At 49.2% G+C, this 16,350-nt stretch overlaps 2 protein-coding genes across 2 annotated transcripts; both read left to right on the top strand.

Annotated features, from left to right (window-relative positions):
* The first annotated feature begins 3,283 nt into the window (after positions 1-3,283).
* LOC123094559 (dirigent protein 21) lies at positions 3,284-4,086 on the top strand. Its single transcript, XM_044516535.1, has one exon. The coding sequence runs from the start codon at positions 3,436-3,438 to the stop codon at positions 3,982-3,984; it is 549 nt and encodes a 182-aa protein (XP_044372470.1). The 5' UTR covers positions 3,284-3,435; the 3' UTR covers positions 3,985-4,086.
* Positions 4,087-9,802: 5,716 nt separating this feature from the next.
* Positions 9,803-10,522, top strand: LOC123090001 (stress response protein NST1-like). Its single transcript, XM_044511502.1, has 2 exons — positions 9,803-9,940; positions 10,019-10,522. Exons 1-2 carry the CDS (start codon positions 9,803-9,805, stop codon positions 10,391-10,393), a joined length of 513 nt encoding a protein of 170 aa, XP_044367437.1. The 3' UTR covers positions 10,394-10,522.
* Positions 10,523-16,350: the final 5,828 nt, after the last annotated feature.

Genomic DNA, 16,350 nt, shown 5'->3' with positions numbered 1-16,350 from the left:
TGGATAAGCTCTAAAGCAATTTAACGCACAGGTTCGAGAGGTTCAAGAGCCGAGGATAGTTCTACGGATTAACTAGTTGTTTCAATTGCATGACGACCTTGCTATATATGGTCTGCGCTGTTGTGTCTATTTCTGTGGTTTGCTGTTCTCAGTGTTGTTCGTTACTTGATGTATGGAACCTCTTAACTGTGGACGACAACTACTTCCTTGAGAAGGACCATCATCACCCATCAAGAACGCCATTGAGGTAATTCACCAGTCCCTCCAACACCAACTATGTATTTTCTCTGGTATGCTTAGGTTTTCGATGCTGTTGTGGTAGCCCCATCGCTGTTGCGTTGAATCTCATGCCAGCGATGGTGCGCGTGTGGCTTGATGTGTCGTGATCTTTATCTGTGTAGGTTTTGTTTGATGATATGCTTAGATTATGATCATAAGCATGGTGGTTTCATGATGCTGAGGCCGGCTGTGAAATTGAACTGTCATTCATTACATGCTCTGTTAAACCATTGCTGGAACTGAGCTTAATATTCATGTGTGTATGCGTGTGTGTGTCGAGTAAAGTTGTGGTTTGTGCTGCTCCTTTGTGTAACGTGATGAAACAAAGAATGTCCTTTATTCCTTTTTTCAATGGAATTTTCATAAATATATTGGCCCCAGTGTTCCTAATTCTTATCAGCTGATTCATGTAACAGGGCGTCCGTGGAAGGTCCAGTCCTGACTATGGCCCTCCAGTGAGTCCTGCATTTGATCGCTATTGAAGGAGATACATGCAGAAGAAGAACACACTTGTACAACTTGTAACCGTGATTCCCATACTTGTAGAGCTTGTATCAACTAAGCTTGTATTACATGTAACTTGTAGAACTTGTAAAGTACTGTATATGTTACATCTTGTAGTACGTGTCATTTGTAGAGCTTGTACTAAATGTGGCAATTTTTATTTGAAGTATCATGTGTGTCTTCTGCTTGCCATTTTAACTACTGGTTATTTTCTTACTGTCAAATTGAAATGTGAAGAATCTGGGCCTAATAGCTGCGACCCACTTATCAGAACCTGACAAGTGGGACCTATTTTGACTAGTGGACCCATTTTATAAAAAAGAAAACTAAAACTGTTGATACAAAAAGGCCACGACCCATGCAATAAAAAGGCTTAAATGTTGGGCTTGTCCCGTGAAGCTGACAAAAAAATCACAGAAGAAAAAACATAAAGGCCGAATTAATGGGCTCGGCCCATCTAAAGCACCGAAATGGACCGGGCTGATTCTAAGTAACGACCTTTTCAATCGGTCGTAATTTTGCCACGTCAGATCTGACGTGGCATGGGCAGACCGGCAGACAACCAGTGACCAAAACAAAAGGTCATGGGTTCAACGGCCTTCTGTTTTGGTCGTAGACGTCTACGACCTTCTCACAGAGAAGGTCGTTAATTCCAGTTTACGGCCGCCAGCTTTTGACCTTCTATTTTTTGTCACATAAAGGTCGCAAATGAAAAACAATGACCTTTTAGTGACCAATAGTCAAGGTCACAAGTTGACATATTTCTTGTAGTGTTTTGCGGTGTGTTTGTTGGGATCCAATGAACTTTGAGTTTATGATCAGATCTATGTGTTTATCCATGAAAGTTATTTGAGTCTCTTTGATCTCTTATATGCATGATTACTTATAGCCTCGTATTTCTTCTTCGAATCTTTGATTTAGGTAGGCCAACTAGATCGATTTTTCTTGCCATAGAAAGAGGTGCTTTGTGATGGGTTCGATCTTACGATGCTTGATCTCAGTGACATAAAGGGGACCAACATGTATATATCGTTGCTATTAAGGATAATAAAATGGGGTCTACCTTTACATAAATAGATCTTGTCTACATCATGGTATCGTTCTTATTGCATTACTCCGTTTCCCCATGAACTTAATACACTAGATGCATGCTGGATAGCGGTCGATGTGTGGAGTAATAGTAGTAGATGCAGGCAGGAGTCGGTCTCCTAATCTTGGACGTGATGCCTATATAATGATCATTGACTGGATATCGTCATGATTATTTGAAGTTCTATCAATTGCCCAACAGTAATTTTTTTATCAACCGTAAGCTATTTTTCTCGAGAGAAACCACTAGTGAAATCTACGGCCCCTGGATCTCTTCTTTATCATATTTACCTTCGAGATCTATTTTTATTTGCTTTTATTTTTAGATCTATTAATCGAAAAATACAAAAATACCTTGCTGCTATTTTTAGTAATTTATTTTATCTCGCGCTCCCGCGAGATCTGTTTATCCAATCTACTATAATTTTATCTATCTTTTTACCCGTGAGGGATTGCCAACCTGTCTCTTACATCGGGTTGCAAGTATTTGTTCTTTGTGTGCAGGAGCTGTTTACGTGGTGCTGCGTGGTTCTCCTACTGGTTCGATAACCTTGGTCTCATCACTGAGGGAAATATCTACCTTGGTCTCATCTCTTCCTCTTTAGGGAAATACCGACGTAGTTCAAGCCAACATCAGCTGGCAACTCCTCCCTCTGCCCTCCCGTCTCAGAGAAGCGCATGGAGCAGGCGCGCACCTGCGGCGCGAAGTCCTGTAGTGATGGCTCGCGGGTGTGGGCGACTTTCCAGCGCCTTAGGAGGCTCATCGATCCGTCCATCATGCGCCTCCGGGCGTCCGAGCGTGCATGGTGGGGGGCGAAGGAGGCCACCTCCCGCCTGCCGATGCCCCAGGAGGAGTACCAACTCGCCTCGACCCTCTCCAGTACGCTCATCAACCACACCCTCAACGGCAATGAGCCCTCACCCCGTGATGGCGACTTTGATGAGGACAACGACTTCGGCGAGGAGTAGATGCTCGTATGAATTATCTACTTTTAGTAGTTTAAGTTTGAACTATCCATCGGTGTGCTATGTGCAGAACTATCTTGTTTTAGTTGTATGATGAACTATATGCTTGTATGATGATCTATGGGGTGAACTAGATGTTTCAAATCGAGTAGGAATCCGGCCATGTGTAATGGAATCTGTTCTGCCCATTCGGCGATGTCGTGCAAATTTTGTCTATGGATACTGTAAATGAATTTTTGAGGAGGGCGGTATACGGGATCTACCAGAGATCCTCCTTGACGAGACTTATTTCTGAATCAGTACGATTCTGTAGTCACTTGCTACAAAAGTGATGGTGATTTGTATTCAAATGTGAGGTTTTTAGCAATTTACTCACCATAGCACCGAATCGAGTGGACAGTCCACACCCAGAAAAAGGAAACGAGCACTGCGCCAACCCACTCCCATGGTCGGCCACCCCTCCTCGCCCGTTTTCTCCTCAAATACACCACACTAGCCCGCTCCCCTCTTTGGCCATTACCCAGAGCTCGCAGCTAGATAGATCCATCCACCATTTCTCAAAATAGAAAAAGAAAAAAGAAGATAGATCCATCCACCATGGCCAGCAGCAAGACATTGCTCCTCGTCCTGTGCGCGGCGGCTGCGGCTGCGATGCTGAGCCCGGCTTCCGCGGCGGACGACCTGACCAAGTTCAAGGTGTACTTCCACGACGTGCTAGCGGGGAAGAGCCCGACGGCGATCCGGATTGCTCAGGCCGCGTCCACCAACAGCTCCTCCACCTTCTTCGGCGCGGTGGTGGCCATCGACGACCCGCTCACCACTACCCCCGCCGTCACGGGCTCCGCCAAATCCAAGGACGAGGTGGGCCGCGCGCAGGGGAGTTACACGTTCGCCGACCAGGCCACCTTCGGGCTCCTCATGAACATGAACTTCGTGTTCACCGCCGGGGACTACAAGGGCAGCAGCCTGACCATCTACGGCCGCAACGAGGTGCTTTCGGCGGTGAGGGAGATGAGCATCATCGGGGGCACGGGCAAGTTCCGCATGGCTCGCGGCTACGTCCAGGCGAGCACCGTGGACTCCGGTGCCAAGTCCGGCGAGACCGTCGTCGAGTACACTGTCTACGTCAAGGCTGCGGCGGCGTAGCGGCGGCTGCCTGACGGAAAATATTGTAGTTTTGCTTGGAATAAGTGGACTTTTGCAGATTTGTTGCGTTTGTTATCGTGATGGATGATGTGCATTTACGGATTTCAGTGCTGTTTCGTGTCTGTGGTTTGTGGTTTTGCTAATCGCCTCAGCTCTTTGGAAGATATAATTTGCGTCCATTTTTATGTCAAATTTCTGGTTGCTGAAATCAATCAACCAAAGATTATGCAGGAAAAAGTGTCAGTGCACAGAACCAGAGCATGTGACCGAGTTTGCGTGAAGTTGAACCCACCGGCCACCCCTCTCCCGATAGTTTTTTTTATTCCAGGGGCCACAATACCTTTCCCTTTTCACTCTGTTCCCATTCGGTTAGGGCAACTTTTTTTTAGGTAAAACTCTCGCCGTTTTTATTTATTAAAAGAGTGCCGGAATCTTATTCGAAACAATACGCAGAATACAGTCTGGCGGTGATGAGAGCCATACAGAGGTAAGTTCATCTCCCATTCCAACCTTAGCTAATCTATCAGCGGCGGCGTTAGCACTCCGACTAACCCACGAGACTCTGAACTCATCAAAATCCTTCAACCTTGACTTGACGTCTTCAACAAGATGACCTGCGGCAGAGAGATTCTTTTCATGGTTATTAAGCATGGATACTACACCTGCCGAATCACATTTCAGATGGAGCTTGTCAACTCCAACACTTGTCGCCAGCTCGGTCGCCTTCTTGCACGCCAGGAGTTCCACCATCTCCGGTTCGGTTGCTGTCAAAACGACTTGACATGATGCCGCTCGGAATGCCCCGGCGTGGTCACGCAAAATGACTCCAACGCCTCCCTTCTCCATATGCTTCGACATCCCCCGTCTGTATTGGCTTTGATCCAGCCCGTATCTGGCGGTTCCCACACAACCCTTTGTTTCGGTAGCTTCAGCGTCACTTCCTTCAGGTGAATCTCCTCCCACTCTTTGACAAGTGCAGCAACTGTAGTTGATATTTCATGTGCTGCAGTAATCTTCCGCCCGTCTCGCGCCTCATTACGAGCTAACCACAGACCATAAACAGCTTGTACCATTACAGACTTCTCAAAATCCGGTGCTTGTGCAAACCACTCCAACAGCCAATTGGCCAACTTGCTCTGGGAATCGATATTGCATGGTGGTGTTGCCACCGAGACTCCCAACTCCGAGCACAGTTGCTTCCAGAAAAGCACTGAATGCAAGCACCCCCAGAACCGGTGATGACCCGTTTCTTCGCGACCACAAGCAGCACAAAATACCCCGGCCTTGATGCGGCGCCGTAGTAGTTCAGCTCCCATAGCCAGGTCGTTCTTCATCAGCCGCCACATATGTATTTTTGCTTTCCCCGGGACCGATGTATCCCACAATGACAGCCAGCCACGGTGGGTAAGAGCAGTTGAAGAGGGTCCTGGCTGGCCCCGTTTTGCAGCATTCATGGCCATTCTCAGGTGGTAAGCTGACCTGACAGTGAAGACACCCTTTTTTTGTATGATTCCATGCAATATAATCCGGAACTCCAGGCCCACCTACAACAATCTGCTTAATATCATTGGCGTCATCTGCGGAGAACATAGCTTGGAGTTTTGTATCGTCCCATGTTTCGCCCGTGTGGTTCAACAAGTCAGCCACCTTCTGTATACCTGGTATGAAGACTGCGCCCAGTGGCAGCAGCCAGCAGACTCCCTTGTCGCAGGATCCAAGGGTCATGGTGTATGTTCACCGTCGATCCATCTCCAATGCGCCATATTACGCCCTCCCGAAGCAAGTCTCTCCCTTGCAAAATACTCCTGAAAGTGTATGATCCACCCGATGGGCATGTGGCACTCATGATTGAAGTATTGCTGAAATACCTTGCTCGAAGAACTCTAGCACATAAGGACATCGGTGTCTGCAAGATCCTCCATGCCTGTTTTGCTAGTAGGGCTTGGTTGAAAGCTTCCGGATCACGAAAGCCCATGCCACCCGTCCGTTTTGATTGGCACATCTTATCCCAGGCAATCCAATGCACTTTCCTCTCACCTTTCATTCCACTCTCAACGGTTAGGGCAACTCCAACCTTGTACATGCTGTCAAAAAAACAAAACTCCAACCTTGTACTCTAAATCAGACACACCAAAATCAGCGGACACGATCCGGATGTGTTCGTGCACAGTGAAATCGGAGCCGGCCATTCAACCCAGTATATCAAATGACCGCCGTATTTCGAACGGATATTTCACGTATGGAGGAAGTTCATGCAAACCAAATGAAATTTAAGCAAGTTCCATATATTACACGCAAACCAAGTGCTATTAAAAGGATGCTTGAGTGTGGCAGAGTCACGACGGAGGCTGCGGATCGAGAAGGCGGGGTGGCGGGCAGCAACGCCCGCCAGCTGCGGGTGGTAGCAGACAACTATTTGGCCGGTGCAAGGCGAGGGCTAGTCTACGGGAGGGAGAAAGAAGAAGGGGACCATAGTGTCGTGGGAGGAAGAAAATAAACAATGCGCCTTTTTGCAACCGTTGGATTGGCACAGTTGACGGTTGGGAGAAAGGAGGAAGAATCGATTGACACAACAAACGTTTTCAGTCCCCTCATAGATAGGCGGTGTGTTTTTGCATTGAACTATTGAGATACAAACCAGAGGATATTCTTATAAACAAAATTCTGATCATAGAAATAAGGAAATTACTACTATATACAGTACATAACTCATTGTACGCTTCACATGCACAGTACTAGTGTATCGTTTGGGAGTTGAACCATCAAACGGCAAAGCCCCGGATCACCATAACTTCAAGTTGCAGCTCATCCTCTTGACCCCGATCCCGCCCTCGGTGCTCAGCCTGTCCAGCACCAGGTCGCACCGGACACGGGGCGTCACCTTGGCGGTCGTCACCGGCCCGACCTTCACCCGCACCGGCACCTCGCCTTGGAACACCAGCGGCAGCTCGCCGCCGGCCCCGTTCACGTGCCGCATGGCCTCCACCACCCCCGTGCCACCCAGCCGCGCCTCGCTCATGGCGACGTGCCACACCGCGAGGCTGGACCCCGGTAGAACGCCGGCAGCGCACCCTCGGACAGCCGGTACCCGCCGTACCACACCGCGAGGCTGGACCCCTCCTCGTACGAGATGCCGATGGCGCGGTTCGGGTTCTCGAACCGGACCGCCGCGTCGAACCGCGCACGCGCGGTCATGTCGTTGTCCATGCCGAAGGCTGTCACGTTGAGCGCGTGCACCGTGTAAAGGGGCATCTTCGGGTCGAGCGCCACGTAGAGAGCCCCAAGGAAGGCCCCGAGGGCGATGGTGACGGCTGCCGTGACGAGAAGGGCGACCCAGGCGAACCGGTGGCAGCTGTTGCGCCGACGGGCCTTTTCCTTGACGAGTGACGACGGTGGCGTAGCGTGCCCTGCCTCGAGGTCACGCTCATTGTGCTCGTGGATCGCGTCGAGAGCTGCCATGCATGCCTCGTACACAGCGCGCGGTTCTTCGTTCTCGATTGATGTCTGAAACGACGATGAGTCGGTCCCGCCGTGATTTCCACAGATAATTGAGGGATTTAGTTAGCTGATGATGTACGTACAAGATACTGTATCTATATAGAGAGGTATGAGTGTCAAAGCCCCGTAGGACTGTCTATGTCCGGGTTGGGCCGAGGACCGACGGCTCTGAGCGCCACAAATACGGACGTGTTTCCTACCCTAGCCGCCGCCGCCGTCAGGCGACTAGGGCGAGGCACTTTTTTCCTCCGATCTCCACCGGCCGGTGGGCTGGCCCCTCTCCCTTCGGCTGCTGCTCCGGCGGCAGGAGGGAGGGGGACCCCGTTCCTCCGTTCTGTAGTTAGGTTTTGGATTTGTAGGTCGTGGTGCGTCGTTGGGATGGTGGGAGCGGCGCCCGGACGAATAAATCTGCCTCAACCCCACTCCCACACCGGCGGTGTCTTTCATGGCGGCGTCTCGGAGTTGATGGCATCATGTCTCTGTCGATCCCTCAAATCGACAGCGTTAGGGTTCATGGATGGTGTTGACGAGGCGGCGGCGGCGACTCCATCAAGTGTGTCTCTCCTTCTGCTCTGTTCCCGTTGCTGTGGCGTTGTCTCCGACGTCGTGGTGGAGCAGGAAGGTTTTGTCGTTCAGGAGTACGCGCAGGCGGTTGTCTACGCAAGTGACAGCTGGAAGATGGAGTATCTTGTGTTGGGTCTGTGGTCGAATGCGGGCAGTTCTGGTTTCCTTCTCCAACGTCGTCGTCATGCGAGGGTGTCAGTTGTGAAGTTCGATGGCGTGTCCGGGGACATTTTGCCCCGGTCTGATTCTTTCAACGGCTATGGTTTTGCTTTTGGCAAACTACTTTGGAGGTCCGTAAAGCTGCTGATCAACGATGGAGCCGCGTCGAGCTTGGGCGAAGAGGTGATCTGTCTTTTTACCCTTTGGTGGCCGCTTCGGTGGTGTCGAAGGAAAGGGACAGGCACTGGTATTTTGCATAGGATTTTCCTATCTTTTCAGTCATGTATGGTCGGTGCTTACGTGCCTTGTAACTTGATCTTTATTCTATATAAATGAGACACGTATTACCATGCAAAAAAAAGCCCCGTAGGACTATAGTTGGCAGCCGAGTCCGACAGGCGATCACAGCGAACCATGGTAGGAGTAATAGCGAACGGATCGCAACGAGTGGAGTCCTTTTTGGTGTACGTGCTCTGAACAGAAAAGGAGAAAATAGCATAGCAGGCATTTCTTCTTGTCTTTTATTTGACCGAGGGAGGGAGGGAGGGAAATTAAGGATTTTTTGTTCAAATGGACCCCCTGCCGAGATGAATTGACAAAAAAGACTACCTTCGGATGAATTTGACAAAACGGACCCCCTCAGCGGTGGCGGCAGGCGACACGTGGCACCTGCCGCCACGCCAGGAGGCGGCGGGCCCTACCGTCACCGCAGGAGGCGGCCACCCCAGCCGAACGGAATCCCTGCCACCCATCGCGCCGCGACGGAACGGGGCGGGCCAGGTGGGCCCTGCCGCCATCGGGCGAGGCGGCAGCCCTGGCGCGGTCGCTGGCTGGCCGACAGGCCCTGCTGCGCGCGGGCCCTGCCAATGGGCCTCGCCGCCACAGGCTGAGGCGGCCTCTCGTGCCGATGCCGCGCCTAGGCCGACAGGCCAGCTGCACGCGCGACGAGACAGCGGGCCCTGCCGCCACCGGGTGATGCGGCCGCGCTGCATGCGTGCTTAGATTCCCCTGGCCGACATGAGTACTGTGGCAAACGGCGTTGATTCCCACGTGTGATTGCTTGTTGCTGATGATGCTGATTTTCACAATTGAGCGGGAATCCGATGCGGTGCACTAATTTCCATGGACCCGAATCCGATGTTGTGCGGTGATTCGTATGCCCGGGAATCACTCAGTTAGCTGACTTTTGCTTCAGCGGACGCGACCGCATCAGTCACTGTTGCAAACTGGGCTGATTACCACGCGCGGAGGACGACGAATTTCATGGGCGGGAATCAGTCTGGCTTTTGCTTTTTCTGCCTCATCGGACACGACGACACTGCGGGAATCCGATGCTGTGGGAACCTGTTGTGCCGACACTACAGGGATCCTAAAATATCCCGCCTAATTTTCTCTTTTCTCGCTTATTTTCTCGCCATCATTTATCGTCTGAGCCTATAAAAGGAGACACCGAGGCTCTCGTCCAGCCATCCTCGAAATCGCCAGTGCGCGAAGTGTGTAACACATTTATTCAGTCGGTATGAGTTTGTCTTGTTCGGATCAAAGCATTAGGCCGAGGAAAATGAAGAATGCAAGTTTGCCTCCGGGGGTGGCAGTCATGCGGTGTTGGTGTAGCGATCTTTGCAAGGTGAAGGAGGTGACAGAATTTTCAGATTGGTTGGGCATGAAGTTTTTCATGTGCGCCAATTATGAGGAAGATCCTGCCGTAGCTGTTTCGGAGTACGACAAGCCTCCGGTATGCTTTAACCATAACGAATAGATATTGTTGGTATTTTGATTGATTCTTTAGTAACATTCTTGTTTCTTGTTGTAGTCTCCTCCGCCTCTGTGCATGTACTATCGTTGGATTGACACGGAGAAGCCGGCTTGGGCAGTGACTGAGATTCGTGAAAGAAGTCGTCGTGCGTGGAATAGTTTATTTGCGGAAGAGCGACGCGAGAAGGCGGAAGCTGAGGAGAAAGCAGAGCAAGAGAGAGAGTTAAAAGAATACTATGCGGAGCAACACCGTTTTTTTCAGGATTTAGGAAAGAAAAACAGGGAAGAGGCTCGTCGCATGAAGGAGCAGGAACGACAGCGAAAGGAGGCTCGTGAGGCGGAGAGGCAGAGAAAGAAAGAAAGAGCTCGTGAGGCCAAGGCAGCAGAAGAAGCTGGCGATGGAAAAGGGAAATATCCACGCTGGACTCAGTAGATTCCTGTGGTAGTATTTATAATTTCGCAATCATTTGTATCTTTATTTCTGCACTTTAATGTAGCTTTATTTCAGGAGTTAAATGTAGCTTTATTCCTACGATGTATCTTATTTTCAGCATAAAAACTACATGAAGGCATCGTGCAACAACTACAAAATAAAATTAGTGGCATTTTCTTTCCCTCCACTAATATCGAATATCGTGCAACAACTACAAATTAAAATTAAAATAGAACATAATGCCCTACAATAAGAGAGTACAAACTAATAATGCAAGTACATCCGAATTAAACGGTAGAACTGGAATACAGCATAAATACTACATGAAGGCATCATCGTCATCCTCCATCGATGCAGAACTCTTGCCCTTCGAGGATGCAGAACTCTTACCCTTGGACGATGCAGAACTTTTGCTTTTCGAGGATGCAGTACTCTTGCCCTTAGACGATGCAGAACTCTTGCCCTTTAACGATGCAGCACCCGGAAGCGGCGACATGAAGATATCATCTTCATCCTCGCTCTCCTCAGTCCATAAAAATGGATAATTTTCTGCAGTCCTTCTGAAAGTTTCACTCTTCGGCACCACTATATTCTTCCACCTTGCATGCAACCTAAGAAGTTCTTTACGTACCTCCTCGTAGGTCCTTTCAGGCCACCCAGACCTACGTAATTGGTGAGCCAACTCATTCATTATGGTGTCACTACCGGTGAGTTCGTCCCATGGAACTATCCTATTGTCTATCCTGAAATCGGTAGCTAGCCTGAGAAGAGTCCTGCTCATCCCAGGGTGAAAGCTACGATTGAAAGGATAATGGGACATCTCGACTACACTCGAATGCTTATCCACCTCCGTCTGAAGGGGATTTTATAGGTATAGAGGAGAAAATGGCGGGAAAGAACGAGTGCAGTATGGCGGGAAAGGGTTGGCGGGAACATATGGCGGGAAATGAGTGGCGGGAACATATGGAGGGAAAGCGTTGGCTGGAAACGGGTGGCGGGAACATATGAAGGGAAAGCGTTGGCGGGAAAATATTAAGGGGAAAATTATTCCTGACTGGTGCATTTTTATTTCAACATACATAGATATACAAATCAAAAAGTCTGATACAGACATATGTAGATACACTGGGTCGCGCACGTGGATAGATGAATCATTGTAGTCGACGATGGCCACCTGGCCTTCCCTTCGGGCCGGAAAGCTCCAAGCGATTAGGTGGTCGAGGTACGTGTCGCCTGCCGCCAGGTGCCACGTGTCGCCTGCCGCGCCTGCCGCCACCGCTGAGGGGGTCCGTTTTGTCAAATTCATCCGAAGGTAGTCTTTTTTGTCAATTCATCTCGGCAGGGGGTCCTTTTGGACAAAAAATCGGAAATTAAGGACTCCTTCCTTCGCTTGGATTATTCGATTCCTGTACACGCGCGCGGGGCCTTCACATGTTGGCTCACTCCTCATGGCCCTGCTTTCCTGTGCGCGTGTAAAGACATGGACGACACCCTTTGCTAGCCATGCATACAAAATGCCCCGTGATTTCTTCTTCCACACCATCCTCGTGCATCGCCAAATCCGGCAGGTGACCTTCCCGTGGACCCATGTTATCGACGACCACTACACCCGTACCATGTACGTACACTTGAGTTGTAGGTGCACTAGGCACCCTGCTATGTTCCCGTAGCACTTCCCTGCGTCTCGCCGGGATCTGGATCTCGAACCAGAGGAATTTGCTCGGGGAAGAGGGAACTTGGAGAAGGGGAAAGAGCAGGGAGGAAAGCTTAGCAGAGAATAATGTTCTGATTACCTTCGTTCCCCTCTCACACGCACACACGCAACTATAAGAACTTGCTATTACAAGCCACTTGGGCCAAGACGGCCCACTACGCAGTTGCCCACTCTTGGGCCAGGTCCGGGTTGTTGCATTCCCCTCTCCTTAAGGAACAGCTCGTCCTCGACTGTTCAATATCATGTTGTTGTCACTGGTGCGATCGAACTTGCCCACTCCCAGGTTGCCATGGACAGCGGCAACCCTTGCCACGCGATCTTCAGTTGTGTGCGGGTATGACCCCCCACTTGCACCAAACGTGATTGGAGCACTTGAGCTGGTCTGGACGCATGCTCGAGCACACAGTGTAGCGACTCTGACGAATCCCCGGAACTGGATGGAGGAGCCGCCGGCTTGAGCAGGGAAACATGCACCACTAGGTGGATTTTGCTGGACTCCGGCAGGGCCAACCGATAAGCCACCTCACCAATGCGAGCAGCTATTTGATACGGTCCGAAGTACTTGAAACCCAGTTTGTGGTTCGGTCGCCGGGCCACTGACTGTTGCACATAGGGTTGGAGTTTCAGGAATGCCCAGTCACCCACTTTAAACTGACGATCAGAACGTTTAGTGTCTTCTTGAGCCTTCATGCGCTGCTGGGCGCGCAACAAGTGCTCCCTGATTAAACCTTGCATCAGATTCCTCTCAGCTAACCAGCCTGACAGGTCAGAAGATAGTGAACTCTGCAAGTTATCAACTCCCAAGTGACGAGGTTGGTATCCATACAAAACTTGAAATGGTGTTGTGCCCAGTGCTGAATTGTAATTTGTGTTGTACCAATATTCTGCCTCGGACAGCCAATGTGCCCACTTCTTAGGAGTTGAGTGGACCATACATCGTAGGAATGTTTCCAGACACTGATTCAACTTCTCTGTTTGTCCATCTATATCAGGGTGACTAGCTGAACTCATGTTCATGGTAGTGTCTGTCAGTCTGCATAGTTCTTGCCACAGGGTGCTTGTGAAGATGGGATCCCTGTCAGTTACCAGCACTTTGGGTAGGCCATGCAGCCGATAGACCTGATCCACATAGAGCTGTGCAACCTGCAGTGCGGTGAAAGGATGTGACAAGGGTAAAAAGTGCCCGTACTTGCTGAACTTGTCGATCACCACCAAGATAGTGTCGAAGTTTTTGCTCTTGGGCAGTCCCCCAATGAAATCCATACTGACTAAACTCCAGGCCTCTTTGGGTATGGGAAGAGGACTGAGTAATCCGGGTTTCTTGATATGTTCAGCCTTAGCCTGCTGACAGACCGTACAACTTTGCACGTATGCCTGGATGGCCTGTTTCATGGCAGGCCAAGCAAACAAAGCCTTGATTCGCTGATATGTGCCTTGGAACCATGAGTGCCCCCCAACACCACTACTATGCAGAGCTAGCAGAATTGCTTGGTGTGCTTCAGTATTATGGCCGAGCCAAATTCTGTCCTTGTATCGAATAATTCCATTATGCAGGATATAGCCTTTGTCATTTCGGCCCGAGAGAGCTAGTTCTTAGAGAAGTTCCTTGTCTGCTGAATGAGCTTGATATCCTTCAGCAACGACTGACAGCCACTTGGGGGTGCAAAATGAAATTGCAGACAGTTCCATGGGAGCAGGTGGTCTAGACAGGGCATCTGCTGCGGTATTTTCTAATCCCTTCTTGTACACAATCGTGTACTGCAGGCCAAGCAATTTGAGAAATGCTTTCTGTTGCATGGGGCTGGACATTTTCTGATCTTGCAAGTGGACCAAGCTTCTGTGGTCTGTAGCAATAGTGAAAGGAGCATGCTGCAAGTATGATTTCCATTTTTCCACCGCCAGTAATATTGCCAAACACTCCTTTTCGTAAGTGGACAATGCCTGAGATTTAGGGCCTAGAGCTTTGCTGAGATAAGAAATGGGGTGACCCTCTTGCATCAACACAGCACCAATGCCAGTGTTGCTGGCATCTGTTTCGACAGTAAATTCTTTTTTTAAATTTGGGAGGGCCAACACTGGGGCTGTGGCCAAGGCTTCTTTCAAATGCAGAAAGGCAGCCTGAGTGGTTGGTGTCCAAGCAAACACCACATCCTTTTTCAGTAAACCAGATAGACTCCTGCTAATGATCCCATAATTCTTAACAAACCTCCTGTAATATCCAGTAAGACCAAGAAATCCTCTGATATCTCTTGCAGTAAGGGGTACTGGCCACTCTTGCACAACCCTGATCTTAGAAGGATCTGTATGAACTCCTTTGCCACTGATGACATGACCCAAGTACTCTAGTTCTGACTAAGCAAACGTGCACTTAGAGTATTTCACAAACAACTAGTTGTTCTGCAGAATTGTGAACACCTCTTCCAAGTGTGCTAGGTGTCGTTCCAAAGTCTCACTGAATATGAGGATGTCATCCATGAAAACCAGTACACACTTTCTTAACAAATGAGCAAAGAGTGCATTCATTGCAGCTTGAAAGGTTGCTGGTGCATTTGTAAGTCCAAATGGCATAACCTTAAATTCATACAGACCATGATGTGTTTTGAATGTTGTCTTATATTATTCCCCCTCTACTAATCTTATCTGGTGATACCCAGATCTGAGGTCCAGTTTGGTGAAGTAATTTGCCCCTGCCAACTCATCCAAGAGCTCTTCAACTACAGGCATTGGGTACTTGTGTTGCATAGTAACTGAATTGAGGTGTCTATAATCCACACAGAATCGCCAACTCCCATCTTTTTTTCTGACCAACAATACTGGAGAAGCAAATGGGCTGGTGCTCTCTTGGATAACTCCTTGTTGTAGCATAGTAGAGATCTGTTGCTCAATTTCACTCTTCTGCATAGGATTGTATCTGTAGGGCTTGTTGTTGACAGGTTTAGCTCCTGGTAACAGGGGAATCTGGTGATCAAATGATCTGTGTGGGGGCAGTGTATCAGGTGTGTTAAACAGCTGCTTGTGTTTGTCCAGAATGGACTGCACTGAAGGAGGTATCAAGTCCTGAGTTGCTGGGGCTTCTACAATGTGACACAGTTGAATGACTTGTTCCACAGCTCCTGTATTTAGTAAACCTTGTAGGTGTTTCCCTGAAATGGCTCTGCAAGAGGTGAGCTTGTCTCTGAATCCTCTCAATGTAATTCTCACACCCTGGTACTTAAACCTCATCACTTTTTTCCTCCAGTCTACCCACATGGGACTCATTGTTTCTAGCCATTGCATTCCCAAGATGATGTCATATGTGCCAAGAGGAAGCACTTTCAGGGATGTGTTGAAGGACTTGTTCTGACAGAACCACTGAAGATTTGGCACCTGCTTGTTGCACTGCAATGTTCCACCATTAGCAACAGTAACTTTGGCTGTAGCAATTTCCTCCACTGGACATTGTAATTCTTGTACTAGATCTGCACTGATGAAATTTGTGGAACTGCCTGAATCAACCAGGATCAGGAGTCGTCTTTTCCCCACCATGCCCTGCAGTTTGATGCTTTCCTTAGAAGAGGTTCCTGTTGCTGCATGAACCGATAGTTTCATGCAAGCATCAGTGTCAGTGTTCTTTGGTCCAGTAGTCTGTGGTGTGTCGACTTCAGATTCAGAATCACTGTCAGGCATCTCAGACATCTGAAGAGCTTCTATTAGTTCTTCCAGTACATGCAATTGCACTGTTTGAGGACACTTGTGGCCAGGACTGTACTTTTCTCCGCACTTGAAACATTCACCTCGTGCTCTGTGTTGGGCCCGTAAGGAATCCACTCTGTCAGTTTGTTTGGGACGCTCCTCAACACTCTTGATAGTAGGTGCTGCTCCCATAAGTCCTTCATGCACATAAGGTTTGGAGGCCCAGCGCCTGCTAGATCTGTACGTGTCTTCGGCCAGTAGAGCTTCTTGTGTTTGAGCCAACGAATAAGCCAATTCCACGGATGTCGGTTGCTGTAACTTGACAGGAGCACGACTGGCAGGTTTCAACCCTTCCACAAACCGATTGATGAAAAAAATCTCATCATACGAATGATTGTACACGAGCATTTTGTGCATTTGCTCCTCAAATGTGTGTGCATAACTGTCAACTGAATCATGCTGTTTCAGGGAGAAAAACACATCGATGTCTCGGGAGTACTTGTTCCTGTTAAATTTTGCATAGACAGCTACACACAGTGCTGCCCAACTGTCAATGTTGTGCATTGCTTCA

The sequence above is a fragment of the Triticum aestivum genome, chromosome 4B (assembly GCF_018294505.1).
Source record: "Triticum aestivum cultivar Chinese Spring chromosome 4B, IWGSC CS RefSeq v2.1, whole genome shotgun sequence".
NCBI lineage: Eukaryota > Viridiplantae > Streptophyta > Magnoliopsida > Poales > Poaceae > Triticum > Triticum aestivum.
The sequence above is the reverse complement of the archived record's forward strand: the minus strand, read 5'-3'. Positions and strand labels throughout refer to the sequence as shown.